At 47.0% G+C, this 15,945-nt stretch overlaps 1 protein-coding gene across 2 annotated transcripts in view; it reads left to right on the top strand.

The window, feature by feature from the left end:
• Positions 1–4,724: 4,724 nt before the first annotated feature.
• The window catches only part of RNF121 (ring finger protein 121), a 33,425-nt gene continuing 22,204 nt past the window's right edge, over positions 4,725–15,945 (top strand). Inside the window, exon 1 of one of the 2 annotated variants that reach the window (XM_075592818.1) lies at positions 4,725–4,859. In XM_075592818.1, coding sequence (XP_075448933.1) covers positions 4,791–4,859 — 69 coding nt within the window. In that variant the 5' untranslated portion in view covers positions 4,725–4,790. The remainder of the gene's footprint in view (positions 4,860–15,945) is intronic. The other variant, XM_075592819.1, reaches the window with a different exon arrangement.

Genomic DNA, 15,945 nt, shown 5'->3' with positions numbered 1-15,945 from the left:
TTTTTTCCGTTTTGGGAAATGATATATACGTGTGAGTGGGACCACATATTGTTTCCTATTTGCAATCACCTCTTTGAATGGAAGAAAATGCATTGGCCAATACTTGATGTGACAAATGTGGGGGTTTTTTCCCTACCCTATCTCACCTATGTGGGTCGTTAGACCAAGTTTACCCTGTGAAGCAAATGTCCCAAATGTGTGATCTTTATGGAGTAATGTCTGACTTGGAGACGTAAAGGAGAATACTGAAGAGATAAATGTATGAGAGTCCTAGTTTACTATGGGCTGTGATCATGTTCATTCAAATAAATAGCCTCCAACGTTACCTATTCAGCAGGTAATGTACCAGTTTTTATGTCCTGTAAGGCTGTACCAATAAAAACCAGCTCTACCCTTTTCTACCTGTGTTTAGATGTTGGAGCCTTTATCTAGGCTTTATAACACTTTAAAGGGAATGAGACCGCTCATCCTATTAATACACAATTAATACATAAATAAGCAGGTGCTCGGAAGGGACAAATGTATATATATAACAGTGTGATCCAAGAAGGATCAAAAAAGAATCCCCAAAGCACACAGCACTCGATGCTGGAAAGAAATATACTGGACAACAATGATCCGACAGGAAAAATTACCTGTATAGTCAACTGTATAGGGAATTAATGACCCTTATAATACCAATAAGTCCAAAGAAAATAATAAAGTTTTATTAGTGTAAATACTAATTAAAAACACATACATATCATTCAAACCTATTAAAATACCCCATTCAGAGGTGGCTAGTATAGTCAATATCTATTCAGTGGACTATCTACATTGATATGAACTCTGCTGATTCTTATACATCCATGTCAGTGATTCATTTAAGAACGATACAATGTTATAATCCTATAGAGAGTGCCTGGTATGATAGGTTGATTAATATCACACTATATTCATTCAGGCTTGTTAGTGTAGCATATCCTTGCACGGATTTAATATCCTATTTGTATGTATAGTGTAGTTGAAATAGCCATTTAGACACGCTGAATCATGTGTAGATACATGTGGATAAATTCCATCATACCTTAATGTTTGCTGTTTATCAATCCCTATAAAGGTTGTACCATAAGGTTTAAAATCACTGCAAACAGTCTGCGTGGTATATCATGCATAAGGTATGTATAATAGCGCAAAGATAGTACAGCAAAGCCCCTATATATTGCGTGATCTCGGCGGATCGTATGCCAAGTCTGTGTCAGGACCCAGCAGTGAGAGAGCAGTGAGAGAGAGACAGGCTTGTATTCACTGCTGGGTCCTGACACAGACTTGGCATACGATCCGCCGAGATCACGCAATATATATCTTTTTTGATCCTTCTTGGATCACACTGTTATATATATGCCTTTATCTACAGTAGGTAAAGCAGCTGGGATATTGATGACTGATGTGATAATGTTTAGCTGGCTGGGGGAAATTTAACACAATTTCTATTGTGTATATCAGTATATACAAAGAGATCCAAAAATAGACATATTGTATTGGTAATATGATCTTTGCATGTATGTATAGCTTTATTTATATAGCGCCCACAGCTGTACTTGGCTCGTTACAAAAGAGACAATATAGTGCAGGGAATTATAAAACAATATGTGCAACAAAGTCAGACCATAGGAAAGGAAATCCCTGCCCCGGGGAGCTTACAATCTAAGAGGTATGTTGGGAGAGTTACAGAGACAGCAGGTGAGGGAATAAGTGCAGTAGATGGCAGTGCTTGGGCACCAGGGTTACCACCACTCTGGGTTGCACCCGGAGACTACGGGGTTTGGCCTCGTATCTCCGGTCACGGCATGCTCCGGTATCTTCCCCCTGCAACTGTTCTCAATAGGGCCGCGCTGTGCATAACGGAGCCGCGTTGCCATGCCAACAGAAATGCAACGAGACGTAACCGCGTCACGTGATGGCCGTTGACATGACAACGAGACGCTACGATGTTGCGTAGCGCAGTCATGTAACGCCTAGGCAGCCCATTTCCATGGCAACTTGACGCTGTGTGACGTTGTGATGTCACATCCCGTTGGCATGGCAACGTGGCGCGATGTGATGCCGCACAGCCATATTGAGAAGAGTTGCAGAGGGAAGATGCTGGGAGGACGCCACTGATAGGTAAGAGCAGTTGAAAAATAAATTTCTCTGGGTTGGCCTTCAGTAAAAGATGGTAACCCTGTTGGCCACAGTGGTTGGTAGGAGTGACTGTGGGTGTGGGACAGTAGCCTTGAGTCCAAGCTATTGAAATGCTTAATATAAGAGGTGATTTTTAAGTTTTGATTTAAAGGTGGGAAGAGAAGACATTTGGTGTATACTGAGTGTGCGAGAGTTCCACAGGTAAGGGGCAGTGAGGGAAAAGGGTTTAAGGTGAGAGAGAACAGTAGAGGTAAAAGGGTTGGAAAGGAGACCGTTATGGGCAGGGTGATCAGACGTCCCGGTTTAGCCGGGACAGTCACGGTTTTTCGTGGTCTATCCCAACTTTTTGGGGCTTTGTCCCGGTTTTCTGTCCAGCTGGCGAGCGCCGACTGCTCATGCGCAAAGAGTGCTTACCGACCGTGCATGCGCAATTGGCACTTCCTGGCTGCTCGTGCGCAACTGGCAAGCTCCGATTGTGCATGTGCAACCGGCAAACGCCGATTGCACATGCGTTCGACAAGTGCTGATCGCGCATGCGCACGAGCAGCCGGGAAGTGCCAATCGCGCATGCGCGGTCGGCAAGTGCTCTTCGCACGTGCGCAGTCGGCGAGGGCCAACTGCACCTGTGAGATTTGACTCGTTTTTTGCCGGGACAAATCTGGTCACCCTAGTTATGGGTAGGGTGCGGGAGATGAGCATGAGCATAACAAGAGGTCAAAACTGATATGTAGAGTGGAGCAGATGAGTGGCGAGTCTTAAAGGTAAAGGTGGAGAACTTTGTAGTAAATTGTACTTTACACGCCTCCTTAGGAGATGTGACTTTCTTGGAGGCTCCTCTATCCCTCACTGACATGCGAGATACATACATTTTATTTATCTGCCAATTGTTGGTAGATCTGCAAACATGGTGTAGCTAGGTTCCCTCCCTGGGTCCCCTTTCCATTCCCCTTACCTCCGCTATAGTGCGGAAGGCTGCGGTTGGTGCGGGTGCCGTTGGATTGCGAGGTGGACCCGCCGATTAGGTGGGGAGATTTTTCCTGGAGATTGTGGGGCATTGGGGATGGCGACCGGATCGCCAGTGCTCCTTGGCGGGTCGCCAGGAAGTGCGTCGCCATCTTGCGCAGTCGCGCATGCGCAGTGAGTTGCGCCTGTGCAGAAGGAGCTGCAGGGCGGCCATTAGGCAGAGGAAGCACTTTAGGTGACTATAAGCCCCATCAGGCATAGGGGCAGTGAACCAGGTGACGCGACACAGCTAATAGGGCTGCAGCTTTCCGATGCACCACATATAGATACATTTTGCACGCACAGACCACGCCAGACGGAGCTGGGACAAGGTCAGGGTAGGAGGTATGTGCAGGTGTTTGTGGCACCTGCACTAGGCCTGAGACCCCCTGTTAGGTCCCCAGGTAGGCCCCAACTCCCCTGAGCTTGTGGTTGCTGCAGGGACAGGCCCATAGGTAAGGACACTGCCCTGTAGAACCATAGCAAAGGGACCAAGACAGGACGCGGCTGTATCCTGTACTCAGGTGGTCTGACACCTGCGACCACAGAGACTCTTAAGGTGGTACCATCCACACGGGACCCACACAACGTAGAGGCAGAGGCTTCGCGAAGGACATCCGAGGATCCTATCTTCCACAGCGCGCCCGGGTGTGGGATCACCTGTCAGGTACCCAACTCTGCAAGTGCACCAACAAAATCTTTAGTGGGCAGCGCTGTACCATACATTGGCTGGGGTCTTACTTTGTGGACGCCAGGGTGGTTGGGTGCCCAAGGGTCTCTTCAGTACTTTGGGTGCAGAGGGTTGGTGGGTACGGCCGTGAGTGGCCTGGTGGTGGAGGTGTATGTATATGGTTCATAGAAGTTCATGCAGTAAAACTGTTATCTTTTCACTAAGTGTGTGGTTTATTGCATGCAGGTCCTGTAACTGGGTTTTTCTACATGATAGAATCCCGTACAGGTGGAGGCGCTACCCAGCATCGATCCAGGTACACCCCAGGCTCCCAACAGAGGAGGCTCAGGCCTCCTGTGAGCCACAGGTATTGCACCACATCACACACACACACCGTAGCCACACATCTCCCAAGGGGTGGGGGAAAGTGTGGTACAATGGTATATTTATAGACCCTCCAAATCTTGTTCATGACTTTACAACTACAGACATAGAAGATGCAGACTGCAACATACAACGAGCTAAACTGACCAGCAAGGCACCTTATTAATATTGTGCAGATCCAGCTTTCCAGGTAGTTGACAATTCAGGTTACACCCATATAGCAAACATGTAATATTGGGAATCATGAAGGTAGTTGGTTACTTTTAGTTTACTCTCAAATAATTCCCATAGTGAGCTTTGTTGTTTGATGTCCCTCTGCTTTAGTGCACACAGCACACAATATAAAGAGATGCACCTTATATCCACCACTCTAGGCTGATAATCAGTGGGTGTAGCAAGATGGCCGCCAGACTGCCAGAGCCCATAGCGATCACGTGGTGGGATTGAAGGCAGCTGCTTTTCCCAGCGCCGCGCTATTCCACATTCCGCCCTCTTGATTGGTGGAGCGACGCTGCCGGAAGTGGCTCGCGCATTGGCCCGCGCTTCCCGGAACCCGCTGTCGTGGCGCAAGATGGCGGCGGCGGTGCTGGAGGTGGATATTGGGGGAGTCGGGGAGAGGGAAGCGGCGGTGGTGGAAGAGGTGAGGGGAACACCGCGGGGAGGAGGTGAGGGGGCAGGGCTGCCAGAGGAGACGGTGGAGAGGAGAGGGCTCTCGTAGGACAGGATACCCCTCCTCACAGGGGCTTTAACAAAAGAGGACCCCTACCCCGGGCACTGACAGGAGAGGGTCTCTTCCCCTCCTCCCGGGCACTGACAGGAGAAGGCCACCCACCCCGTTATCTGAGAACCAAAACCTCACTTAACCCTCCCCTGCAGGGTCTGGTTAGCAGTGTTTATCGTTAAGGGTGATGGAGGATCTCTCTGCCACACTGGGGGATCCCACCCCTTCCACTATCAATCCAATTCCCTCTCCCAGCTACAGTGCCCCACATACTGACAGCATCAGCCATCTCCAACCACTGACTCCCAGCTACAGTGCCCCACATACTGACAGCATCAGCAATCCCCCAACCACTGACTCCCAGCTACAGCGTGCCACATACTGAGAGCAAGGGCCATCCCCTAACCACTGACTCCCAGCTACAAAACCCCACATGCTGACAGCATCAGCCACCCCCCAACAACTGACTCCCAGCTACAGTGCCCCACATACTGACAGCATCAGCAATCCTCCTACCACTGACTCCCAGCTACAGCGCCCCACATACTGAGAGCAAGGGCCATCCCCTAACCACTGACTCCCAGCTACAGTGCCCCACATACTGACAGCATCAGCAATCCTCCTACCACTGACTCCCAGCTACAGCGTGCCACATATTGACAGCATCAGCCACCCCCCAACAACTGACTCACAGCTATAGCCCCCAACCACTGACTCCCAGCTACAGCGCCCCACATACTGACAGCATCAGCAATCCCCCTACCACTGACTCCCAGCTACAGCGTGCCACATACTGACAGCATCAGACACCTGCCTCAACAACTGACTCACAGCTACAGCACCCCACATATTGACAGCATCAGCCATCCCCCCCAACAACTGACTCCCAGCTACAGCACCTCACATACAGCATCAGCCATCCCCCTACCACTGACTCCCAGCTATAGCCCCCAACCACTGACTCCCAGCTACAGCGCCCCACATATTGACAGCATCAGCCAACCACTGACTCCCAGCTACAGCACCCCACATACTGACAGCATCAGCCACCCCCCCAACATCTGACTCCCAGCTACAGTGTCCCACATACTGACAGCATCAGCCATCTCCCAACCACTGACTCCCAGCTACAGCGTCCCACATACTGAGAGCATCAGCTATCGCCCCCAACCACTGACTCCCAGCTACAGCACCCCACATACTGACAGCATGGGCCATTCCCCCCCCAACCACTGACTCCCAGCTACAGCACCCCACATACTGACAGCATGTGCTATCCCCCAACCACTGACTCCCAGTTGCAGTGAGATGTCATCCTCCTGTGTCGCTTTCATGCGGTCAATAGATTTTCCCTTGTCTTCCTGCTTTACCTTTGCAGACCTCTTCACCCTTTCGTGGCCAGTTGCAATGCTTTGCTGGCAGCGATGTGGTGAATGTTTGTATTGAGGTTGATAACACGAAGTTCTGACTTCACAGACAGTTATTCCCCTATTGTGATATAGGCACACTTTACACCATTTTCATATCGAGGACCACTTCCATTGTTAATCCATTTTGTGTCCTGATCTCACGTCTCATTGTAAAGTCACTCAATGGTTTTCTGTTTTGGAGACCTAATGATGTTAAAAAAAAAAGTGAAACTCTGGGACTTATTACAAAACGTCAGCCAATACACATTTATTTAACAAAAACGCTTAACCCAGGCCCTGGTCACTGTGACTTCTTGCCGCACTCTTTCCTGCCTTTAGGTATGGTCTGCTAGCTACCGCTGAATAAATGCAATATATATTGCACGTTATGTGGTGTTTGTTATTGTGATTTTTTGCTGCAAGACTTTCAGTTTTAGATTTGCACATTAAAAATTATAATAGAAGTGGTTGAAAACAAGTTATACTGAGGATCGCTTTCGATTTGAACATGGTCTTGTTAAATGGAGAAGTGGGACATTTTTTTTTTGTGGTTTGAAGCAAGGCAGAAGGAGAAGGTCGTTCTAGGTGACCCATAACTAGTTTGTACTTGGCTGTGCCCCTGTTACATGGATCTGTCACCGTTGTAGTTCCTTTCTCGCTCTCCAGTACTTTTTGCTTTTATTGTTCTAAAGCATTTTGCGGTTTCTTTGTTTAGGTCTCTAGGAAAAAGACAGGAATAACCTGTCATACAGACCAGTATCTAGTAGACACTCCTATCCATGCCGGAGGATGCCCATCCGGATACGTGCAGAACAGCCTGTGCCAAACTGAGCTCAGCCGGTTATAACAGAGATGTGGAGGCTCTTACTACTCAATAGCAGACATTGATTTGTCACACACAGCTGTGAGAGATCTGGGGAGAGGATGCGTTGGAAGGGACCGTTCAATTTAGTGGTCAATGTTTTTTGTTTTTTAATCATTAGTATAATCGGCTGCCTTAGAAAAATTAAATGACCCTTAAAATAATGTATTTTAGTGATGTCACTAAAGCACTGAGCACCGTACAAACCCTCCAAACGACCTGTTTTACCATGGAAATGTTAAACGTTTACAAATCGTTTTAAAAGGGAATATTTAAAAACAAAAAATTAGTCATCTACATTTATCCTATTTACCCTGTCAGTGGCCTTGGTTCACTTTCATTCTAGTTGGGACTGTCCTTTTAATCCCTTCGGTTCTGAATTGGGGAGCAATGGGCCACTAAATGGCCCTGTGCTCAAGGTTTTACATCATCAATGGCGATCTTTCCCCTTTAACCCTTTACAGCTTACCAATGCGTTCCAGGAGTCTGTGGCATCACGTGTTAAGGTAACATTATAGGTGCACAGACTCTTGGTCTGAAGGCTCAGGATGTGTTGTGTCCAGTAGTTGTTAGGTTGTTGACCTGGTACATATAAGAACTTGCTCGAACCTACTCTCGCCCAAATGCATTGTCGCCGCCGTGTGCACTTATAGTAAGCGCGGTGGCGACGTGATTTTTGGTAGCCGGAATTATTTGATTTTTCAGGGGCTGTCGCTTCATGTGACAGCCCCTGAACCAATCAGGAGCCTGGTCGCCTGCGACGCTGCCACAAAGCGAAATACAACTTTCGCCAGCACTATAGGCGCGGCCTTAGTCAAGCTTTGTAAAATATCAGTTCTTGAAATAGCAGTCTGCCAATGGCAAATTATAGTCACTTGCAGTGCAATCTGACTTCTATCTCCCAGTCCTTCCAATGAAGCTTCTCCATTCATGTTGGGAGCGCCATCCTTGGACGCCTTCGCAGAAAATGCCTCTCCCGTTCTTACGAGGACAAACTGACGTGTCTTGACATCGCGTTGTTGTTGTTTTTTTTTGTTGTTGTATTTTTTTTTATATCCCCCTTCAATAAGTAACTGTAGTACCTGAAAGCTGCCAATTTGGAGGGGGGGGGGGGGGGGGGAATGTGAATTTTTATTTTGGGAGGTCAAAAAAAGGTTGGTTGGGGGTGAAGCTGTAGCTGGTTTGATAGAACCGGTAGGTCATTTAAAAAGTATTTCCTGCCTGGAGATGTAGTCCTCATGTCAAATGATGCTGGGGGTTTGAAGCGCGGCGCGAAGACATATGGAGGATAGTATTTCATGAATTTAAGTTTCGTTAAGTGTCGTGAATGATATCCGGTATCAAAAGCGCACACAGTTACATTTCCAGTTTGACATATTTTTTAGACTAAAGTTGCATCATGCCTTTAAAATGTGTGATTGATTGACACGTCCTTTTAAAATTTTTTTAAAATATATATTTATTTTTAACATCATGGTCTACCCCAGGAGTGGCCAACTGTAGTCCTCAAGGGCCACCAACCGTTCAGGTCATCAGGATATCCTGAGCCACCTGCGCTGAAGCAGGGATATCCTGAAGATCTGACCGGTTGGTGGCCCTTGAGAATCTTGGTTTACCAGATACGTCGGACACATGTACAATTTCACCTCCCAATATTGTGTTTGATATTTATATCGTCTCCTTTTAATGCAATGTGTTGTTGGGCCGTCTGGCAGAGAAGACATTTCATTCGATGCTTTCAGGTGTTTAACGTGGTCATTAAAGCATGATAATTGGATATAAGTGGGACGTGACAAGCCTTCATGTGACTAATTGGCCGGCCATTGACTGTGTCTCCCCCTGTCTTGTCTGCACGTTCCTATTAATAGTTGTTGCTTCCACTCGCTTCCTTTCTACGTAACACTCCTCAGCGATCATAAGATTCCAATGTCACTGCGGTCACCCAAAAATAAGAGGTTCCTCTTCCATTAAGATGGCGGGGAGAAAGGTATGACTTGGCGGTTGTCATAGGGCACCCTTAAGGGTTAAAGGTGAAGGTCCACCCAATATAACCTGCTTTGAGCGTGCGCTCCATGCGATGCCCCCTTGGCAGCAGATGATGATTTGACCTTATATTTTTTTCTCCTTTGTTTTTGGTTTTATGTTGATTTTAAAAAGGTCCATTAGCCGGCAGTGTAATGTTCACATGGCAACTCCTGCTGTTTATTTCCACTTTCCTCCATACGGACGATAAATCGTCGTATCAGGAAAAAGGCTCTGTGAGATCTATTAATGTCATTAAGTGAGGGGTTTAGCAGCCAGATTCATTCAGGTTTTGGGTTCAAATTTTGTTTTATTGAGCCGGGAAAAAACTAGAGGTAAAAAGAGACCTCCATACTGCAAATCTTTAACAAAATAAACATATGAGGAACTGCTCCTTTAAGCACTTATTTTTATCATACAATTGGACCAGGCTGAGATTAGGCACATTTGGGATTACGCCCCTTTTCTACATTAACGTTTGCAGTAGATACAGCATTTCTTCGGCGCCAAAAGATCATTTTCTGAACCATGTTAAGGAACCAATGTTCCGTCCCATGTGGAATTTCCATCATACGAGACGCGGTTTTGTTTTCCTTTTGGAGGATGGTGTAACCCGAAACTGGGCTATTTCCTATGTCTCTAAGGAGCACCCGGCACGGACCTTATTTCCAAACCGTATTCTCTTCAAAGAACACAATCCAACATATTTTGGCAGCTCTTCACAAGTTTGTTTGTTAATTGCACTAAACCAATTGTAAACCTAACAGATGGTTTAGTCATGTGTCCAATATAATGGGCATGTTTCAGCACAATACAGCTTGTTAGCTGGAAGCACAGAAAAGCCATGATCTGTAGTGGTTTTTGTCCTCTCTATACCCCGCAGGATGGATAGCATGGCCTCGGGTAGGCTCTGCTCCCATCATGTGCTGGTTACTGTTTCACTACTGGGTGTTTCATGATGGGAAAAGCGTTTATATTGAGTACACAGTTCACCTGCGGTCATTAATTTGGTGGAATAAATGGCATAGGGAGACAGGTGTCAAACTGCAGATTGCACGTTGCTCTGTTTTTAACTCTACGTTACTTGGTGCCCTATTTTGCTCCAAATTTCTGCACTTGCGCCATGCCTGTTTACAGAAGTGGCTTTAGGAGGAGTTGGGGGAGGGAGTCGGCGCAATATTATAAGGTAAATTCCAACGGAAAAAGAGCGAGGCGTGTAAAAAAAGAGGGGCAAGAACAAAATGTGGTGTAGTATTTTTGTGCTCTTAATCTTCAGACAAATAATTCTCTATTCTCTGCGCCCAAGCCACTACCAGGTACTGGAAGTGATGCGACCGTAGCAAAGAATGGAGGAGGGGGTGATAACTTGGCAACACTCCACGTTTATCACTATCCCTTTCTATGTGGGCTTGGAGTGTAATAAATGAGGCTATTCTTTTTCAGAAGTTTATATCTGAATTACTAGCACTGTATATAACTGCCCCTTTCCTGAGATTTCTTCTGCACAAGACTGCCTGGGGAGTATTAATCTTATGATTAAACGTGAGTGCGTTTAACAGAATTATTTGTTTGAAGATTAGAAAGCACAGAAATACTACACTAAATATGATTATATTTTTTTGTTTTTCCCCTGATTTTTACATGGCTTTGTCTTGTATCTTTAGTTCAATTAAACTCCAAAAGATAATGTGAGGAATTGGGCAAGAAGTAGCTGCCCAGGGATATAGAGTAGGGACAGCACTTGGTTATATATTGTATAGGATTATTTTGAGATCTTAGCGCTGCTTATTTGTAGTTCTTCATGAATTGCAATTTTATACGTTTTAGCAAAAGTTGCACATATAGCGAATGCAGGTTTCCTCTTTGCGTCAAATAATTCAACCAGGTTTAGGTGGTGTTGATCTCTGCTCCTAAGGCCGCGCTTACAGTCCTGGCGACGTTGCGCCAAAACAAATGTGTTGAATACGTCGCGTGTGCTTATAGAAGGAACGGCGCAACGGCTTGGTCGCGATCGCTGGAAGTCAATTACGTTTGATTTTTCAACGACCGCAGCGTGACTTCAGTGTCGCAAGGACTATAAGCGCGGCCTAAGACGGGTTAAAGCAACAATCCACATTTTGTTTTGAGAAAACGGGCAATTCTAAAAACTCTCTTACAAATGTCAGTAAAACCACATTATTCGATATAAACATGTATATGAGATCTGTGATGGGTAATAGCAGCCATTGAGAAGTTCTCCGGAATCCAAGTTTGCAAGAGATCTCTCCAGTGTGCTTAATTTTCATTATATACAGGGTGGAAAAAAACGTGGCATGGAGGGGGAGGGATGGGCGTGTGGGCCACGGCTGCTGCAGAGCTGTCAATCACAGCTGTGTGCGCGTGTTAAATACATTTAGGCATGCACTTGCATGTCCAAGAGGATGCGTCTCCACAGACTAACACCTTAAGTTTGCAGAGAAGTCCTGACCTCAAATAGCACGCCACAAGCTCCCACAACGTGTGTATCCACCCACCAACCCTTCTCCCCCCTTCGTCCCCCCACTCAACCCAGGGAAAAGTATATACAGAGAACATGCCAGTGTGCGATTGTAAAGAACTCTTCACCAATCACCGTAACTACTTTCTTTCCAGTTCGGTGATCTTGTCACCATATCGGTCTTGGGGAAGTGTAAATCCGATGAGATACATTTTAGGAAAGCAACATGAGTTCCTTAGAGATGAGATCAGTGTACATACCTTTCTAAACCTCATCTTAATGATATATTTTACCTTTTGATCTTTATAGCTTGTATGTTAAGTAGATATGGTAAAAAAAAAATATATCTATCTGACCGTGTACAAAGTGCTGAGCATATAATTTTTCAGCCACAATAATATCCTTTCCCAAAGCGATTAAATACTAATTTTGGTGTTTGAGGCAAAGTGACTTGCCTGAAGTCACAAGGAGAGCGAACATTGGGATTCGGACCAGGTTACACTGCTTCAAAAGCTTCTCCTTTATCCCAGTTTTGAGTGGGTATAATAGCCATAGCTGACTAACCAACCCCTCCTCACCAGTGGCATGTCTCTCACCACCATGTAATATTAGTCATTCATTTTCACACCGCATCCCTTCTGCTCCGTACCTCTGTGATAATCTTATAATCCCTCTCAGAAAGCTTCATGTATTATTACGCTGATTGTATGTATAGTAATTATGCAAAAAACACCATGTGGAATCGATTTAAATGTCACAAATCCATTCTGCATACATTGTGCGTTCATTAAACTGAAAGCCTTCAGCATGAAACGCTCACTATATGTAACTCTCTCTCACGGCTTAAGGGGCTGGCATAGAGGTAATACGTTATTTCCCATTTTAGCGTCTGTTTGACTTTTCAAATTGAGCTTCAAAAGTCAAACACCAAAAAGATAGCTTAGCAATGTTACTTAAACTGGCATTTTAAGTAATCTGCCATTTAGACTGAGGTATAGGGCTCTTCACAGGACATTTTTACATCGGCATGAATTTGAGCTGACGGGTTTGCCAGGAAACCATGTGGTTACGGTGGACAAGGAAATGGAATTTGTACAAGAATGAAACGGTATATTGTGATACAGATATAACCACGTGAATAAAGGAAAAAAGAACAAACAGCGCACAGCTCCTAGTGTAATCAATAAAAATACATTGACAAAAGGTGAAGGTGGTGATAAATGCACGTACAGAATAGATAAAGTTATCAGGCAGTACATGAATTTCGGCACATGTTATCAACTGGAGCAGCGTGCACACAGATTCCTTCTCCAAGGCAGCAGGTGGGACCCGATGTTCCTTCTCCAAGGCAGCAGTGGGACTCAATGTTCCTTTACCAAGGCAGCAGTGGGACCCGATGTTCCTTCTCCAAGGCAGCAGGTGGGACCCGATGTTCCTTCTCCAAGGCAGCAGTGGGACCCGATGTTCCTTCTCCAAGGCAGCAGGTGGAACCCGATGTTCCTTCTCCAAGGCAGCAGGTGGGACCCGATGTTCCTTCTCCAAGGCAGCAGGTGGGACCCGATGTTCCTTCTCCAAGGCAGCAGGTGGGACCCGATGTTCCTTCTCCAAGGCAGCAGGTGGGACCCGATGTTCCTTCTCCAAGGCAGCAGGTGGGACCCGATGTTCCTTCTCCAAGGCAGCAGGTGGGACCCGATGTTCCTTCTCCAAGGCAGCAGGTGGGACCCGATGTTCCTTCTCCAAGGCAGCAGTGGGACCCGATGTTCCTTCTCCAAGGCAGCAGGTGGGACCCGATGTTCCTTTACCAAGGCAGCAGTGGGACCCGATGTTCCTTCTCCAAGGCAGCAGGTGGGACCCGATGTTCCTTCTCCAAGGCAGCAGTGGGACCCGATGTTCCTTCTCCAAGGCAGCAGGTGGGACCCGATGTTCCTTCTCCAAGGCAGCAGGTGGGACCCGATGTTCCTTCTCCAAGGCAGCAGGTGGGACCCGATGTTCCTTCTCCAAGGCAGCAGGTGGGACCCGATGTTCCTTCTCCAAGGCAGCAGGTGGGACCCGATGTTCCTTCTCCAAGGCAGCAGGTGGGACCCGATGTTCCTTCTCCAAGGCAGCAGGTGGGACCCGATGTTCCTTCTCCAAGGCAGCAGGTGGGACCCGATGTTCCTTCTCCAAGGCAGCAGTGGGACCCGATGTTCCTTCTCCAAGTCAGCAGTGGGACTCAATGTTCAATCGAATCAGAGCAGTCCGTCTGCAGACACCATTGGCACCGTCTCGGCTCCGGTTAAAAGTCCCGCTTTTTAAGCAAATCCTCTGCCCAATAACCGTGTGGAGATATCGCAAGTCTCCTTATCAAAGTCCAGCGCTGTTGGCTTACTCTGACGCCGAGTCTCACACAGTCTGTAATAAGCTGCATGCTTATCTGTTTTTAAATGATAAATGGACTTTATTCTTTGCTGTGATGGAGTGCCAGAAATAAGTGGCAGACATTTAGAGTATGTATACAGTTCAGTGGCTGGGGCAGTAAGTAGGGGTCAGAGGAGCGTGATTTGGCTATTTATATTATAGCATACAAACGGGTGAATCATCCGATTAACCCTCCAGGCGCTCAGAATATAGCATAGTCCTGCTGGTGCAAAATAAAGTAAATCTTCTAGACCCAGGCGATACACAACCTTAGTGTAATATGAAGACACATATAATCATTCCCCCCAACCGGCTCACCGCGAGCACTATGAGGTTGGGATATGGGACACTCACGTGTAAGTCTTTGTAGTGGTTAGTGAAGCCTGTGCGGGTCTTCTCAGTATAATATATCTGCTTCTCCTGGCTGAAGTCAGGGTGTCTCTGCTTGTGATCTTTGCTCTTCACCGCCAACCCAATACCCGCAGACGCGGAGGGCGGTCACCTGACCGGCGGCCTGAACGATACTTGCTGATAACGTCACGGCAGACTCAGTGAAGGAAACCGCAAGCCAGCAGGAACTCAGCGTGCAGACGCTTGATGCAGCAATGTAAAGGAACTTCTCAAGGAGAGAAAGATGCGTCGCACAGCACAAAAATAGATGAAGGCTGATGTGGGATAAAAATAAGCTTTATTTGCACAAGGTGCAAGCGAGTCCTCTCTTTTGACAAAGGCCTTCCAGGCCGAAACGCGTAAAGAGGACTCGCTTGCACCTTGTGCAAATAAAGCTTATTTTTATCCCACATCAGCCTTCATCTATTTTTGTGCTGTGCGACGCATCTTTCTCTCCTTGAGAAGTTCCTTTACTATTTATATTATACACAGCAGATTTTTACTCATATATTTTCTCGCTGGCGAATCTGAATTTTGACAACCAACCTCGACCGCCATAAGTGATGCAAAAACAGAGACTGGGAGGGGCGCGCTGTCCCCTGCTCCGGTGCCATCAGCTTTTCAGTGTTTGAATTTGTTTTCTGGACATTGGGGAATATTAATCGTCTCCCGACTGTAAAACAATCTACCATAATAGAGAGGTCCTTCGCACGCCCCAGTGTTTGGAACACAGGTTGTCCACCTGCATATTACACTGACGTGCACCAATGGCATTAAAGGGGCCGTCCCTCCTAGGTACAACGTAAACCGGTGACACGTTGAATAGGTTAAATGCAGGTGACTGATGGGTAAGTATTTTGACATTCATTTTTTTTTTAAAGGCTAGTCCTGCCCAGGACAAAAGGCAATGAAATGAAATACAGGCAGTCCTCGGTTATCCACCGGAATCCCTTCTGGAAGTAGCGTTGGATAGTGAAACCGCTGTAAAGCGAGTCGCATGTTAATCAGTGGCGGTGAGCGTTGGATAACGCATTCCGCCGTCGAAAAACGGCCCTTAGGGTTGCATTGGATATGCCATTCGTTGTAAAGTGAAGCATTGGATTGCGAGGACTACCTGTACAGTAGGTTAAATATAGCCTTAGGCTGAGTCCATAGAGACAGCAGCCGTGCGGAGGCGCGTGGAGGCTGCAGGTAAGCGGGTACTTACCTTGGCCTTAGTGCGCGCACCGTCTGGGGGCGGGCCAGTGACTGGCCCTCCGCTCCCTCAGCGCCAAAACTTAAATTGTGCTGTCTCCTTCGCCTCCAAGTGTGCGGAAGCGCCTCCTAACGCTGCCCTCTTACGGCCTGGGACCCGCTGCACCCGGCGGCGCGGGCGGCCGCACGAGCGTTCCCCACCAGCAGGGGAATCCTCCCGAGCCGGTCCCAGTCCCCCCCTCACGGCACAGCTCA

The sequence above is a fragment of the Ascaphus truei genome, chromosome 3, assembly GCF_040206685.1.
Source record: "Ascaphus truei isolate aAscTru1 chromosome 3, aAscTru1.hap1, whole genome shotgun sequence".
Lineage (NCBI taxonomy): Eukaryota > Metazoa > Chordata > Amphibia > Anura > Ascaphidae > Ascaphus > Ascaphus truei.
Note: the sequence above shows the minus strand (reverse complement) of the source record. Positions and strands in the feature narration are given on the sequence as shown.